Source organism: Propithecus coquereli, unplaced genomic scaffold, assembly GCF_000956105.1.
Source record: "Propithecus coquereli isolate 6110/MARCELLA unplaced genomic scaffold, Pcoq_1.0 Scaffold3, whole genome shotgun sequence".
Classification (NCBI taxonomy): domain Eukaryota; kingdom Metazoa; phylum Chordata; class Mammalia; order Primates; family Indriidae; genus Propithecus; species Propithecus coquereli.
The window spans coordinates 13,393,223-13,411,027 of NW_012148618.1; the positions used below are offsets into that span (position 1 = coordinate 13,393,223).

At 39.2% G+C, this 17,805-nt stretch overlaps 1 protein-coding gene across 1 annotated transcript in view; it reads left to right on the top strand.

The window, feature by feature from the left end:
• Positions 1-17,805, top strand: part of GANC (glucosidase, alpha; neutral C) — a 61,103-nt gene that overhangs the window by 19,372 nt on the left and 23,926 nt on the right. Inside the window, exons 6-12 of the mRNA XM_012649331.1 lie at positions 4,107-4,152; positions 7,160-7,226; positions 8,975-9,071; positions 10,485-10,665; positions 10,889-11,042; positions 12,863-13,098; positions 17,644-17,770. Coding sequence (XP_012504785.1) covers positions 4,107-4,152; positions 7,160-7,226; positions 8,975-9,071; positions 10,485-10,665; positions 10,889-11,042; positions 12,863-13,098; positions 17,644-17,770 — 908 coding nt within the window. The remainder of the gene's footprint in view (positions 1-4,106; positions 4,153-7,159; positions 7,227-8,974; positions 9,072-10,484; positions 10,666-10,888; positions 11,043-12,862; positions 13,099-17,643; positions 17,771-17,805) is intronic.

A 17,805-nucleotide genomic window follows, 5' to 3' on the forward strand; every position in this document is an offset into this window, starting at 1 on the left:
AATTTAAGTTACATCCTAACCTCACAATATTAAGAAAAATAAATTCCAGATGAATAAAAATTAAACATAACAAAACATAAAAATAGAAGAAAATAGTGAATAATATTTTTATAATAATATTAGTATGACAAAAACTGAAGGGCCATACAGGAAAGATTGATGCATTTGATTACTTAAAAATTTTATACTTTATCATACACACACACACACACAGACACACACACACACACACACACACCCCTGAACTAAATAAAAAGTCAAGGGCTTCCAGTTTTCCATCTGGCATGTAAGGAGTTTGGAAGTCATCACTTTGTCCTCACAACAGGTAAAAGGCTAAACAAACTGAAAAATCAACAATTCTTCTTAGAGTCAGAGAAGCAAGAACAGAGAATTGAGTTCACAAGGCTAGCTGCTGCCCTTAAAATCAGAGAGACAGACAAGCACGTACAGAGAATCCGAACTTACCAAGGCAGAAATCCAAGAACAGAACCCTCTGAGGGAACCAGTACCAGTATAGGAAAACCTAAACTTAAAAGACAAATTGCTGGAGGCTCAATGTAGACAACTCTGAGAGTTAAAAACTTGAGTGGGACCCAGTTATAGGGGGCCCTCATATTTTTGTGAATTTTACCTCCAGGAGCTCTTCCAGGTCCTCACAGTGAAAATTTCAAAAAAAAACAAAAAACAAAACTACCTCATTCTTTCAGGAGGGGGAGGGGGAAAGGAACCATTTTGAAATACACCAGAGCATTTTGTTCTTCTTAACAAGGCCTGCCCTCAGGACAGACTCTTATACCAGAGCCTAAGCATCCTGGGGAAAGGGAAATACCCAACTGTAGTCCCTGTAGCCTTCCAGGTGAAAGAAAGGAAATACCCAATTCCAACTCCATCTAGACATCCTGTCCCGCCTATGGGGGTTGAGGGGGAATCCTGAGAAACATCAGTGAAGTTCTTAGTCCAGAGTCACAGGCTCACCAGAAGACTAAGATCTAATCATGGAACTACAGAATGCTTCCTCTCCCCCTGTATCTTACCACTACATTACTGAAAACCTATTTACAGTAGCTCCTTGTACGTCATGTCCACTTTTGAACAAAAAATTACAAGGCATACTAAATGATGAACAACACAGTTTGAAGAGGCTAAGCAAGCATCAGAACCAGAATCAGAGATGGAAGGAATGTTGGAATTATCAGACCATGAATTTTAAAAAACTATGATTAATATACTAAGGGCTTGTCTGCTTAATTTAAGATACTATGTAAGAACAAATGGATAATGTAAGCATTAGAGATAGAAACACTAAGAAAGTATCAAAAAGAAATGCTAGAGATCAAGAACATTGTAACAGAAATGAAGAATGCATTTCATTGGCTCATTAGTAGAGTGGACATAATTTAGGAAAGGATCTTTTAGTTGAGGATATGACAGTAGAAACTTCCAAAACTAAAAATAGCAAAGAGAAAAAAGAATGGAAAAAACTCAACACAATATCCAAGAACAGCAGACAACTACAAAAGGTGTACCATACACATAGTGGGAATACCAGAAAGAGAGGAAAGGAACAAAAGCAATATTTGAAGCAATAATGCTCAGAATTTCTCCCAAATTAATGTCAGACACCAAATTACAGATCCAGGAAGTTCAGAAAACACCAAATAGGATAAATGCCAAAAAAACCCCACAGAAACAAAAACCAAAAACCAAAATACCCTATACCTAGGCATATCATATTCAAACTTAAGAAAATCAAAGATGAAAAAGTCTTTTCTATTAGTAGGTGAATGGACAAATAAACTGTGATTCATCCAGACAATGGAATAGTATTCAATGCTGAAATGAAATGAGCTGTCAAGCCATGAAAAAACATGGAGGAAACTTAAATGCATATTACTAAGTGACCAATCTGAAAAGGGGACATATTGTATGATTCCAACTATATGACATTCTAGAAAAAGCAAAACTATGGAGACAGTAAAAAGATTAGTGGTGGCCAGGGGTTGAGGGGAGAGACGGCTACATAGGCAGAGGACAGAGGAATTTTAGAGTAGTAGGACTGCTCTGTATGATACTACAGTGGTAGATATATATCATTATGTGTTTGTCCAAACCTGTAGAATGTATAACACCAAGAGTGAACCCTAGTGGAAACTATGGACTTTGGTTGATAATGAGTGTCAATATAGGTTCATCAAACGTAACAAACATCATGCAGGATGTCAATAGTGGGGTGGGTTTGCATGTGTGGGGGTAGGGGATATATGAGAACTCTCTACTTTCCGCTCAGTTATGCTATGAACCTAAAACTGCTCTAAAAAATAAAGTTTAAAATTTTAAAAAAATAGAAGGCAACATACCAAGAAAATTTTTCTTTCTTCCCCCTCCTCAAAATTTTTCAACATATATAAGAATCAAAATTTAATATGCATAATATAGAAAGAGCTCATACAAGTCAATAAGAAAAAGAACAACAAGCAAAAAATGGGTGATACAAACTGCAACAATACATATTAACATAATAAATGTCAAAAAATTTAAAATTGAGTGACAAAACATGTCACAAAAATATATACAATATACTTTTATTTATGTAAAAGATTTTTATAAAGGAACATGGCCAGGCATAGTGGCTCACGCCTGTAATCCTAGCACTCTGGGAGGCCGGGGTGGGTGGATCGCTAGAGGTCAGGAGTTCAAGACCAGCCTGAGCAAGAGCGAGACCCCGTCTCTACTAAAAATAGAAAGAAATTAGGTGGACAACTAAAAATATATAGAAAAAATTAGCCAGACATGGTGGTGCATGCCTGTAGTCCCAGCTACTCGGGAGGCTGAGGCAGGAGGATCGCTTGAGCCCAGGAGTTTGAGGTTACTGTGAGCTTGGCTGACGCCATGGCACTCTAGCCCGGGCAACAGAGTAAGACTCTGTCTCTACAAAAAAAAAAAAGAAAAAGGAGTAGCAAATCCAAGTAATATATTATTTAAGATTCATACATATGTGGGTATGCTATAAAAATGCTAAAGGAATGGTTAACACAAAATTTAGTAAAGTGGTTACCTCTGAAGGATGGGAGAAGGAGGCAGATGTATTTCAGTACAGGGGCACAGAGACTTTAAAGAGACAAGCCATTTCTGTTGCTTAAGCTCAGTGGCCGGTTAATAGTTGTTCACGTTAGTGTTATTCTTTAAACTCTGCATGTATATTATATACTCTTCCATATGCATGCTGTATTTTACACTGAAAACAAAAATAAATATATGAGTAAAAATAAACAATTCACAGAGGAAGAAGTAGAAGTACCATTAAATGTATAAAAAGATAATCTCTATCAATTGCAGAAATACAAATGGAAATACTTTATTTTTTCTAAAATTTTATATTGGCAAAGACTGATAAAGTCCAATGTTAAGAATATGGAGAAATGAACACTGACATATAACTGTGAGTAGAAGAATTGTCATAATCACTCTGGAAGACTGTACGTTATGTTGCTGTGTACTAGGGTAACACTGAGGGGAGCTATGTTCTACCTTGTTTACTTACATTTTGTTGAAATATTATGAGCATGTATTACATTTATAATAAAAAGTTGATAAAGATATTTTTAAAAGGGTTAACAATTCAAATACATCTTTATTTTTATAAAAGAAATAAAATTATTAGATTAATGTTCATCATTAAGTTTCAATTTAATTTAATTTATTTTGAGAAGAGTCTTACTCTGTTGCCTGGGCTAGAGTGCCATGGCATCAGCCTAGCTCACAGCAACCTCAAACTCCTGGGCTGCCGAGTAGCTGGGACTACAGGCGCGTGCCACTATGCCCAGCTAATTTTTAGTAGAGACGGTGTCTCACTCTTGCTCAGGTTGGTCTCAAACTCCTCAGCTTAAGTCATTCTCCTGCCTTATCCTCCCAAAGTGCTAGGATTACAGTCGTGAGCCACCACGCCCAGCCAAGTTTCATTTTTATTTTTTATACTGATGTTATATTTAATAAGTTAAAGGATATAACTGATGGGGTCTCAAAAGTTGGAAGTGAAAATCTTTATGATTGAACAAAATTGTATCAGTCTTACATTGAGTGAAATAACTTTATTTATATTATAACAGCGCTACTAAAGAAAATGAGGAGGATGCATCGATTGACACCTCTCAGGTAATCTAGATTCAGCGATTTATTTTTGTCTTCCTCACCATCGTCATAATTATGGGGCATATAAGGAATTCTGTTCCTTCCCTCTACAGAGAGTACTTGTTAAATGATCTACTACATATAAATGAGACCACTTGTTTCTTTTGCTCACCTTATCTCATTGATTCTTTCATTTTTTCATTCATCTATTCATTCATTCTTTCATAAAAACAGATACTTCCCAGGCTACTGGTTTTTGCCAGGCATTATTCTAGACAAGAAGAATCAGCCTTGAATAAAACAAATCCCAAATCTGTTCTCATGGAACTTAGAACCTATTAGGAAAAATAGACACTGAAGAGTGTTAAAAAGGGTACCACAGGAGAACACAACAAAGAACCTGACCAAAATGAGGATCAGGACAGACTTTCTGAAGGAAATAATATTAAAGCTAAAACTATGCATTACTATGCATTAGCTAGTCAAAAAGCTGGGAAAAGAATATTCCAGATAAAGGGGACTGCATATTCAAAGATCTTGAGGTAGAAAAGAACACATTTGCATAAATGAAATATATATACAGTATGTATTTCTTTTAACTAGAGAAAGGAAAGCAAAGGAAAGGGTGGTTGGTGTGTAACAAGGCTAGAGAGACAGGTAGGGGCAGTTCTGTAGAGAGACAATAATTCTTTTATTCAATAAATACTTGTTGAGTACTTCCTATATGCCAGGCACTGTTCAAGATTTGGTGAACTTTCATCTTCATTGAACAAATCATTGAACAAATCCGAGTCTCCCATTTATCATTTACCTCCCATTTACCTTCTTCTAAGGCATGTTAACTCTTCTGAGTCTATCCTAAGAGCAAAGGAAAACAATGGAAAGGTTCTAAGCAACAGAAATACATGGTACTATTTCTGCTTTTAAAAGATTACTTTGGCCTGTAATCCTAGCACTCTGGGAGGCCGAGGCAGGTGGATCACTTGAGTTCAGGATTTCGAGACCAGCTTGAGCAAGAGCAAGACCCTGTCTCTACTAAAAATAGAAAGGAATTATCTGGACAACTAAAAATATATATATATAAAAAATTAGCCAGGTATAGTGGCACATGCCTGTTGTCCCAGCTACTTGGGAGGCTGAGGCAGTAGGATCGCTTGAGCCCAGGAGTTTGAGGTTGCTGTGAGCTAGGCTGACGCCATGGCACTCTAGCCCGGGCAACAGAGTGAGACTCTGTCTCAAAAAAAAAAAAAAAAAAAAGATTACCAAATTATGAAGTATGGACACCCCAGAAGTCTTCATCCAGAGCCACATGTATCTTCAAAGGAGCCCTGACAGTGGTTATGGCCACTTGAAATCCTGCAAAATATTTTCAGTGCAGTGAAGACAAATGCTTCTTCCTCTTGAGAATGGACTCATATTGATAAGCATAAGAGAGAATAATTTTTCCATTTCCAAATAGAAATGATAAGGGTGACTAAGGCCTAACCTTACATAGTTTGGTGACAGTATGTCAAATTAGCTTTTGGGAGATGGCTAATTATATAGCTTAGGTAGTGGTTTTGAGTCACAGACCCCTTTGCAAGACTCTGATGAAAACTATGACTATCTCTGTGAAAAAACTAAAAATTTTCAAACTGAGGGAGTTAATGGACTCTTAAGCTCATCCATGGACCTCAGGATAATAACCCCTGCATTAAGCATTCAGTTGTGAAAAAAAATGTGCAGGCTCACTTTACAAAAGCTTTAGTTATGAAAAAACAACCTAGAAATGGGCAAAGAGCTCATTTTAAAGAAATATGCATTTCACACACAATTTTTTTTTTTAATTTTCATTCTACTGGGGAAAGAAGACTTTCGTAGAGCTGAGAAAGTTTATAGCTCTAGATTAAAAGATTATGGATCTGAGCAGCTATTGCCATGCCAGTTGACTTGACTTCTCAAACTAGCAAAAGAATATAGCCAGTAGTTGGCTAACTGAAACAGGAGGGAAAGGGCTTGTCTTAGCAAAAACAAATCTCTGCTTAGGGTCTTTCAAAGTAGACCTAAGTTATTTGATTCTAAACGTTTTGCCTGACATATTTACAAGAAAAAATTTTTTTTAATTCTTACATTTCTAAAGACTGCATTTTTTCAAAGTGCTTTCACATCATTTTGGTTCATGTAAAAGATATTCATGCCAAACAATATAGCAGTTCCTCAAAAAACTAAACATAGAATGGAATATGATCCAGCAATTCCACTTCTGGGTTTATTCCCAAAAGTGAAGGCAGGGACTCAGATATTTGTTCATAGCAGCATTGTTCACAGTAGCCAAAGGTGGAAGCAACCCACATGTCCACTGACAGATGAATGCATAAACACACATGCGTGTACACACACACACACACCTTTAGAACCCTACACACACACACACACACACACACACACACACACAATGGAATATTATTCAGCCTTAAAAGGGAAGGAAATTCTGATACATGCTACAAAATGGATGAAACTTGAGACGTTATCCTAAGTTAAATAAGGCAATCACAAAAGGAAAAATACTACATGATTCTACTTATGTGTAAAATTCATAGTCAAATTCATAGAGGGTGTTGTCATGGGTGGGGAAGGAGGAAAATGAGGAGCTATTGTTTAATGGGTACGGAGATTCAGTTTGGGAAGATGATAAACTTCTAGAGGTGGGTGATTATGGTTGCACAACAGTGTGAATGTACTTAATGCGACTGAACTGTGTACTTGAAAATGCTTAAAATGATAGCTTTTATGCTGTGTATATATAAACATAATAACATAACCACAATAAATATGTATACTCATGTCAGCTGTGGTTCACAAGGATGATTATTGACATTTATGTAGAACACAGATTTGATTTGTTAAATGTGCTAACATCACAAACTAGTTTTCTAAAAGATAAACTTATTTTCTGTTTTGTTTTTTGATAATCCAAATAAAATGAGCTATTATGGTAACCACATTTGTTGCAATTTATAAACTCAGTTTGCTTCCTTTTTTGTACCAACAGGAAAATCAAGAGGATCTAGGCCTGTGGGAGGAGAAATGCGGAAATTTTGTGGATGTCAAAGCTAATGGTAAAATTGAAACTGGTATTAGTATTAAAACAGATCATTCCAAAATGGATGAATATCTCTATCTAAAAGTCCCTTCATCTTTGGCACCTAAAGGAAGTGACTTCAGTAAGGTGAATAGAAATCTCAGGTTTGGGTCCCCTCTTTTTCAATAATGTATTACCGAAGAGAAATGTCAATTATATGTCTTTTGTGGGGAGTATAAGAGAAGTGTAGGCTGCATGGAGCCTTGTGGTCTCATGGAGGGGCCTAGGTCAGCACACTGCTTGCACCATCCAGTAGATCAGATGCTGCAAATTCCACATTCTATTTTTGTACAAGTCAAGTGATGAGAAACCAAATTCTAGAGCTCATCAGCTCCAACATTCCAAGCCAGTGGTTCTCAACCATTTCCAGGCCTCCCCATCATTCACATGAATATCACATGCCCATCTGTGACGTTTCTCACAGGGCTTAGTGATTGAGGGTGGGGAGAACAAGTTTGTCTCTTTAGGACATGCCTTTCAGATACTTGGGGCTTATGTTGTTAGAGAAACACTCACTTTCCTCCTTCCTTCTCCCTACCCTGTAGAATCACAAACTCTCTCTAACTCCTTTAGAACCCTATTCTATATCTACAGCATAGTATAATGATCAGGGCTGACAGAATGCCCAGAATTTATAAGTAGGGGAGGTTCTCAGGCTTTCCTTTCTATAACATCACAATCTTTGTAACTTCTCTGTAGCAGCCCTTTTCCACAAACTCCTACAAACTAGGACATTTGATGTCAAATGCATTAACCTAAGCATAATTTTAAGTCCATATTATGTCTCCTAGTTATTTGCATTTTTTTCCATATCTCTAAAATAATTGTTAATAAAGGACTTTGTCTTTGGTTAAAGGAAATTTATATACCTACAATCAATCACAGGGAAGGAGTATTTTGAGGATCCAAGTAAGGCCCTACTGGTGCCCTTGCCATTATGTTCCCTGTAGACAGTCACAGACAAGGCTGGCAGTAAGAAGTGATCAGGTGGGAGATACCCAGTCATTCATCTAGTGCAGATTAAAAGTGCTCAATATCCTTTGCTTCCTAAAGCAAAGATGTATAGCAATATGTTTTAGCAATGTTTTGTTGTTTTTTTTTTTTTTTTTGAGACAGATTCTCACTGTGTTGCCCAGGCTAGAGTGCTGTGGCGTCAGCCTAGCTCACAGCAACCTCAAACTCCTGGGCTCAAGCAATCCTCCTGCCTCAGCCTCCCGAGTAGCTGGGACTACAGGCATGCGCCACCATGCCCGGCTAATTTTTTCTATATATTTTTAGTTGTCCGATTAATTTCTTTCTATTTTTAGTAGAGACGGGGTCTTGCTCTTGCTCAGGCTGATTTCGAACTCCTGAGCTCAAACAATCCGCCCGCCTCGGCCTCCCAGAGTGCTAAGCAATGTTTTGATTAGGGAAAATTCTAACACTTGTAACCATATTTTATAGGTAGAAAAGAGATTTACTATAAATGAGGACACAGAGAGCTTCAGCATACAATAAGGCCACATAACTAATAACTGAACAGAACTTTGCCTTATACATTTTTGTATCCTCACAACACCTGAATATACCATCTTACAGAGTCAGTACACAGCATTTGCTGATCAGAGCAAGCTCAGGTCTCTCAACTCCTAGTTTAGTCATCTTGCTACACTCATAGTTAACTGATCACCTTAATTAATTATCCCATTGAGAAGCAAAATTCAGTCAGTATCCTGGTCTCTGCAGGTCCAGCCTCCATTGGTTTGGATTTCTCCTTGCATGGATTTGAGCATCTATATGGGATCCCACAACATGCAGAATCACACCAACTTAAAAATACCGGGTAAGTGAAAACAAGAATTTTTACAGGAGGCTCTAGTTTCTGGATTGAAAAGATTTGAAAGGAACTTTTGTGAGATGTCTGAGCCAATGCTAATGTGTGCCAAACCTTTTCCTTTCCTCCTTAATATTGCTTGTGGATCTTTAAGAACCTTCCTTGAAGATCACCCAGAGCAGTGGCTTTCAATTTTTATTTTTATTTTTTGGTTAAAATTAGACAATTATACAAACTGTAATATTGAACCTAAAAATATAGATGAAATAAAAATACAGAGCTTCTGTGATCAAAGTAGGGGAGAGAGATCTTTATCACTGGGTTTTGCTTTCACCTTTTTTGCAGAACCCTGGAAGAATATACTGTGAAAAATCACTGACCTAGAAAAAGGCTTTTATTGAAAGGGGACAGCGAGCCAGAGAACAGAAAAGTGTGGCATCTCATATCACTTTTGATTCCCTCAGGAAGATCATTTTAGGCTAATACTATTGACAAGTAGTTGCCAGAGGCATCAGACTAAAAGGAGACAAAACCAAAGAAAAATAGAGTCTAATGAAGGTTGCCAGGTTCAGGTGCTGTTTACTTGACAGTTAGGCATAGTGACAAGTCTGTCAGAAACTGTGCTACTCTCACACCAGCCTGAACTCTGTGCTCGCCACCCGCAGTTCAGTTCCTGGTCTTTCCCTATTAAGCACTGTGGAAGTCTATTAGGACACTATCCTTTCATTTTAGCTGTAGAGAAGTGCTCAAAAAATTCATCAATAGATATTTACTGTGTGCTTGCTATTGTAGAGTATTCACAGGAGACAGTCCTCCCCACACAAGAGATATTTAGGAAAAAAGATACCTAAGATGAGGTCATGTGTGCCAATTGTCTCAGGAAGGAGTGCCACAGGAATCAAAGGAGTAGAATCACATTCACCCAGATTGGGTCAAGAAATCTTTATGGAAGTGGCAAGAGTTGTGCTTTGAAAGATGCATGGGACCTAAGAGTTTTCAGGGGAGAGTGAAGCTATTCTATTCATAATAGATTTGTTGTTTGTTTTTTTTTTTGAGACACAGTCTCACTCTGTTGCCCAGGCCAGAGTGCCATGGCCTCAGCCTAGCTCACAACAACCTCAAACTCCTGGGCTCAAGCAATCTTTCTCCCTCAGCCCCCTGAGTAGCTAGGACTACAGGTATGCGCCACCATGCCCGGCTAATTTTTTCTATATATTTTTAGTTGTCCAGCCAATTTCTTTCTATTTTTAGTAGAGACGGGGTCTCGCTCTTGCTCAGGCTGGTCTCAAACTCCTGAGCTCAAACAATCCACCCGCCTCAGCCTCCCAGAGAGCTAGGATTACAGGCGTGAGCCACCGTGCCTGTCCTTATTAATAATATATTTGTGATAGTAATTAATGATAACCCTTATTTGTGTTTCAGTGATGGAGATGCTTACCGTCTTTATAACCTGGATGTCTATGGATATAAAATACATGACAAAATGGGCATTTATGGTTCAGTACCTTACCTCCTGGCCCACAAACTGGGCAGGACTATAGGCATTTTCTGGCTGAATGCCTCAGAAACACTAGTGGAGATCAATACAGAGCCTGCAGTAGAGGTGAGCTGTGGATCCTGGCTACATGTCACACTTACAGAAGAAACAAAACCACTGCAGTGTGATTATAGCTCTTGTCTTTGTAGGAGCAGTTCTCTACCACCGAAGCCTTTGCGGTGTAATCAGTAAATGTCAGTAGTAGCTACTAAAGGAACTCACATATGAATGGATGTAGGTTGTAGGTTAGAGGGAAATTTCTCTAATTTTCATTCCATTCCTTTTCCAGTACACACAAACCCAGATGGGTCCAGTTGCTGCTAAGCAAAAGGTCAGATCTCAAACTCATGTGCACTGGATGTCAGAGAGTGGAATCATTGATGTTTTTCTACTGACAGGACCTACACCTTCTGACATCTTCAAGCAGTACTCACACCTTACAGGTATTTGCATGTAGAAGTGCCAGTTTCTAGTTCCATTATATATCTTCTATCCCATGTGTCAGCACTGTAAGTTAATATTTTTTGTACATTATGTAGAATTGATAAACAACTTACCCAAGCATTTTAAGTAGCAAGCAGTAAACTGTTCCTGCTTTTGCAGTAGAAAGACTTCAACCTCTGACTATTAGGTAATCACCTTGGGTGATCAGTTTTCTGTCAAAGGCACCTGCTCATCTTTCACTCTTCGTCACTCCGGATTGCTAAATTTAATCCTATCCTTTGTGCTTGACTTCTGTGTACTCTTAAAATCAGCTTTATCCTAAGCAAATCTATGTCTACTTTATAAGACTGGAAATGGGGAAAAAAAACTTTGTCAAATCTTTCAAAAATAAAACAACAAAAAGATGCAACCCAATTCTAAAATGGACAAGGACTTGAATAGACATTTCTCCAAAGAAGATATATAAATGGACAACAAGCTCAACATCATTAGTCATTAAGAAAATGCAAATCAAAACCACGAGATGCTACTTCACACCCACTAGGATAGCTAAATCATAAAAATGGAAGTAAGTGTTGAGATGTGGAGAAATTGGAACCTCATACATTACTGGTAGAAACATAAAATGGTTCAGCCACTGTGGAAACAGTTTGGCATTCCTAAAAAAGTTAAACATGGAATTACCATATGACCCAGTTGATATTAATTGTGTGTGTTAACTTGGCTAGACCATGGTGACCAGATATTTAATTAAACACCAGTCTAGATGTCACTATGAAATTATTTGTAGATGTGATTAAGATTTAAATCAGTTGACTTTGAGTAAAGCAGATCACTCTCCATAATGTAAGTGGGCCTCATTTAATCAGCTAAAAGCCTTAAGAGAAAAGGACTGAGGTTCAACAAGTTAGTATAATACAAATATTCCAAAATCCAAAAAAATCTGAAATCCCTGGCTTTACTCAATAGTTACCACTCCTTCTCCCACCTGCCACCTTCCATATTTTTGTTGAAATTACTCCTCTCTCTTTCTCTTCATTTTTGTGGCTTTATTCCTTTTTGCTTTTCTTAACTCTGATTTTAGTGGGACTTTAGAAGGGGAAGGAGATAAATGCAAGTGGTTGACCAGAAGTCCTTCATGTTATCAGTAAACATTCTGATAATAATTTCCTGACCATTCCTCTTGACTTCAGTCTCTTGCCTTCAAGTCAGTGCCCCCTGACTTAATTTTTCTAAAACATAGGTCTGCCACGGTTACATCTTGCCAAACTTTTGATGGCTTCTCATAAGACAAGATTCAGAATTCCTAGCCTGAACCACAGGGTGCTTTACAAACTGACTGTCTACACTTTCATCTTCTGCTGGTCTCTCTCACACTGTAACACCCTGGAAATTTCTTTTTCTCTAAGCCTGTTATGTACATCTCTGCCTCTGTGTCTTTTCGATTCCCTGTGTCTGGAGCACTCTATCTATTCTTCCTGTCTGGAATATGCCTACTTATTCTCCAAGGTCCAAATCAAGTGTTACCCCTTCTGTGAAGCCTTCAAGATTTCACCCTCATGCAGTCAGAATTTATTAACCTCTGATAACACTAAATCGATACCTTTTACATAGCAGTTATACCTCAAGGTATAACAATTTATTTACATGCTGGCCTCTTTGGCCAAATTGTCACTTCCTTGAAGGCCTATACTTTCTTCTTGACACCCTAAGTACCAAGGTCAGTGCTTAGTACCCTGTAGACATTTGGGAAATGTTTATTAAACAAATAATGATCATCATGGTGACAGTTGACTCAGTTGTCATCTTCCTCTTTTAGGCACACAAGCCATGCCCCCTCTCTTCTCCTTGGGGTACCACCAGTGCCGCTGGAATTATGAAGATGAGCAGGATGTGAAAGCAGTGGATGCAGGATTCGATGAACATGACATTCCTTATGATGTCATGTGGTTGGACATAGAGCACACTGAGGGCAAGAGGTACTTCACCTGGGACAAAAAAAGATTCCCAAACCCCAAAAGGATGCAAGAGTTGCTCAGGAGCAAAAAACGTAAGGTAAAATAAGCCAACACTTCTGAACCTTTTAATTACAAAGCTTTTTAAAATTTTTGAAACTTGGGACATTAGTGGAGGAGAATCATCCAATAACATATGGCCATGAAAATAGTACCTTCAAATGTAATTGTACCTGGGATAACAGAGAAAATGAATGGTGAAAAGGTGGTGATTTTGCTGGGTGGTGGCTCATACCTGTAATCCCAGCTACTCAGGAGGCTGAAACGGGAGGATCATTTGAGGCTGCAGTGAACTGTGGTGGTGCCACTGCACCCCAGCCTGGGTGAGAAAGGCGGTGATTCCCATCCATCCCTGCCTCAGTTGTCTAGGTCCCCATAATGATGAAGGGACCTGGCATTTTCAGTTCCATTTGTGGCCACCCTCCAGTAATGTGATGGATCCCCTCCAACTCAAATTTGGTTCTAATGTCACAATTGATGACACTACACGTGCACTAAGATTATATGAATAAGTTTATTCCTCACATAATGAGGCTTTTGGAGAAGAGCAGGGCTGGCTCTCAAGCTGGTATGATAATGTCTGAGAGCTGGAAAAGGAGAGTGGCTCAGCTTCTATGGTGGTTAGAGGGTAGGGATGGGGTGAAGGTTTTTGCACATGGGATGGGGTTTACATGGTTTGAACCTCCTGTTGGCACCAAAGGAGAGAGTACCAGAGCTTTCTTTGTCAGCTTGTCCAAAGGTGTGCAGAAGATAAGGGGAAGTGGTGAGGCTTAAAAGCCCTTAAAGTCAAATATCAAATATGGTGTCAGATTCTTCTTATTTATTTATTTATTCTTAAAGACAGGGTCCTGTCACCCAGGCTGGAGTGAAGTGGCATGATCATAGCTCACTGCAACCTTGAACTCCTGGGCTTAAGCAATCCTCCTGCCTCAGCCTTCCGAGTAGCTAGGACTACAGGCACACATGCCACCATGCCCAGCCAATTTTTTAAAAAAATCTTTTGTAGAGATGAAGTCTCACTGTTGCCCAGGCTGATCTTGAACTCCTAGTCTCAACCTAGATTCTTTATTACACTATTGTTCCTGCATGCTTCCCTGATGGACTTCACCTGTCAATCTGGCCAAGAAAAGAACTGAAACAGAAAATGAAGAGGAGGCTGGGTACAGTGACTCACACCTGTAATCCTAGCACTCTGGGAGGCCGAGGCAGGAGGATTGCTTGAGCTTGGGAGTTTGAGACCAGCTTGAGCAAGAGCAAGACCCCATCTCTACTAAAAATAGAAAAAATTAGCTGGGCATGGTAGCGTGTGTCTGTAGTCCCAGCTACTCGGGAGGCTGAGGCAGGAGGATCGCTTGAGCCCCGGAGTTTGAGGTTGCTGTGAGCTAGACTGAAACCACTGTACTCTAGCCAGGGTAACAGAGAGTGAGACTCTGTCTCAAAAGAAAAAAAAAGAAAAGAAAAGAAAATGGGGAGGAGGAGAAGCCACTGTATGTAATGCTGTTTTCCAGATCCAGGAGTAGTGGTGGTGATAATAGCAATAATGAAAAGATTAAAGGAGAGAAGAAAATGGAGAGAGGAGAAGGGGGGCAAAATCCCATATGTATCCTGTAAATAGATACAGTCTCACTCCCTGAAATTAAAGTTGCCTTTTCAACCCATTCCTTTGATCCCCCAGCCTTTTGACAGATGGCCAGAGCCAATTCTGTTAACTACCATTTATCAAGCATCATTATGGGCTAGACAGTAGGATAAAACACATTATTCCATCCAGTCATCACAAAACTATGAGCTAGGTCTTGATACCCTATTTTTCACATGAAGAAAGTGAGGCTTAGAGTGGTTTGGAAATTTGCACAAAGGCACACAGTGAGTAAGTAGCAGGGCAAGAATCTGAACTCTGGCCTACCTGACTCCAAAACTTCTGTCCTTATAAGCAGTTATTTACGAGGACTTTGAATGTCCAAGATGCTGTGCTAGTGCAGAAGGGAATGCAGAGATCAGCTCCTCAGAGTTTTACACTGAGTGGGGGAAAGGCAAGTATACAACCACCATACAGGGCAGGAATATAAGGGCCAAAGAAAGGTTGAGGTGTGGAGCAGGGCAGGAGAGGGAGGATTGTATCCTGCTGAAGGACTCAAGCAGGGCTTTGTGCCAGAGGTGTGTTTTATTTTATTTTATTTTATTGTTTGAGACAGGGGTCTCACTGTGTTGCCCAGGCTGGTTTTGAACTCCTGGCCTCAAGCGATCCTCCTGCCTTAGCCTCTCTAATAACAGGGATTACAGACATGCATTGCATTTTATTTTATTTATTTATTTATTTTTGAGACAGAGTCTCACTCTGTTGCCTGGCTAGAGGGCTGTGGTGTCAGCCTAGCTCACAGCAACCTCAAATTCCTGGGCTCACGTGATCCTCCTGCCTCAGCCTCCCAAGGAGCTGGGACTACAGGCACACCCCGCCATGTCTGGCTGATTTTTTCCATTTCTAGTAGAGACGGGATCTTACTCTCACTCAGGCTGGTCTCAAGCTCCTGAGCTCAAGCAATCCTCCTGCCTCAGCCTCCCAGAGTGTTAGGATTAGAGGCGTGAACCACCGCACCCAGCCTTAGAGGAGGTGCCTTTTAGATGAGCCCTGAAGGACGAGTCTCTAACTAGTAGAGAAGCCGGGAGAGAGGAGAGGGCAATGCAGCCAGAGGAGGGATCACGTGGGGGTGTTTGGAAAATAGTGTACATGCTGGTTTGACAGAAAAACAAGGAATGGGAAGTTTTGAGTAGCGGGGGATCTGACCAGAAAGGTTGGGACCTTTTCATAGGCTGCTTTGTATGCATTTGGAGACATTAAAAGTTTTTGAATAAGGGGTTAATATCCGGAATATATGACAAACTCCTACAACTCAACAACAAGAAAACAAACAATTGAAAAATGGGCAAAGAACTTGAATAGACATTTCTCCAAAGAAGGTACAAATTCAACAAGCACATGAGAAGATACTCAACAATACTAATCATTAGGGAAATGCAAATCAAAACTACAATGAAATACCACTTTACACTATTAGGGTGGCTACTATTTTAAAAAGCAGAAAATAATAAGTGTTGCAAGGATGTGGAGAAATTGGAACATCTGTGCACTATTGGTGGGAATGTAAAATGGTGCAGCTGATGTAGAAAGAAGTATGGCAGTTCCTCAAAAAATTAAAAATAGAATTATCGTATGATCCAGCAATTCCACTTTTGGGTATATACCCACAGAAATTGAAAGCAGGCTCTTGAACAGATATTTGCATACCCATGTTCATAGCAGCATTAGTCACAGTAGCCAAAAGGTGGGTCCATGAACAGATGAATAGATAAACAAAATGTGGTGTATGCATACAACAGAATATTATTCAGCCTGAAAAAGGAAGGAAATTCTAATACATGCTACAACATGGATGAACCTTGAGGACATGTGTTAAATGAAATAAACCATTCACAAAAAGACAAATATTGTATGATTCCACTAATCTGAAATAAATGAAGTAGTCAAATTCATAGAGACAGAAAGTAGAATGGTGGTTGCCAGGGGCTGGAAGGAGGGAATGGGGAATTATTGTTTAATGGGTATAGAGTTTTAGTTTTGCAAGATGAAAAGAGTTCTGGAGATTAGTTGCAAAACAACATGAATGTACATACTTAACACTACTGAACTGTATACTTAAAAATGGCTAACATGGTAAATTTTGTGTTACATATATTTCACCACAATTTAAAATTTAAGGAAGTTTTTGAGCAATGAAGAATTAAACTTTAGTATGTAGGATGGATTAGAATAGAGATAAGGACCAGGCACAGTGGCACACACCTGTAGTCCCAGCTATTCAGGCAGCCAAGGCAGAAGGATTGCTTCAGGCCAGGAGTGTGAGACCAGCCTGGGCAATATAACAAGACTGTTTCATTAAGGAAGGAAGGGAGGGGGGAAGGGAAGGGTAAGGGAAGGGAAAGGAAGGAGGGAGGGAGGCAGGAAAGAAGGAAGGATGGATTATAAGGTTGTTCTAGCCAAATTAAGTGGTATTGAGGCCCTAAACTGGGTGGAAGTGATGGTATTTGAAAGGCTGGGCATGGAGCTATGGCTCACAACTTTTCTCAGACCTTTCTAATATGCCTGTACCATTGGGCATACAGGGGTTCTCTTTGTTTTTAACATGTTATTCTCTTTGTGTCATTAATGTTTGCTTATATCAGTCTTATCATAACCTCTAAATGTCTAGGGAGCAGGCACCCTGCCTACTTAATCCTTTATGTACAGTATCCAACATCCAACATTATGGACAGAAGCTTAGTAAATGCCATCTTAAGAGCACATATTGGTTAGGCAGCAATAATTATAAAAGCATTGGCCTGGTTTTGGTATCAATTGAAATTTTCATAAGCACATGAAAGATTATAGGGTTTTACTGGTATCTGAAATATTTTAATACTAGTTATAGTTGTTTCTGAGTAAAATTTGAACCCTAAAACTATGGTAAAAACATACAAATGAACATGGAAGTGAACATAATGTCTCCTATAAAACTGATGAGATCTTCACACCTTTGTGTCCTGACAGCTTGTGGTCATCAGTGACCCCCATATCAAGATTGATCCTGACTACTCAGTGTACACTAAGGCCAAAGAACAGGGATTCTTTGTGAGGAATCATGAAGGGGGAGACTTCGAAGGGGTTTGCTGGCCTGGTATGAAATCACTTTATACACTATTATTTCCACCT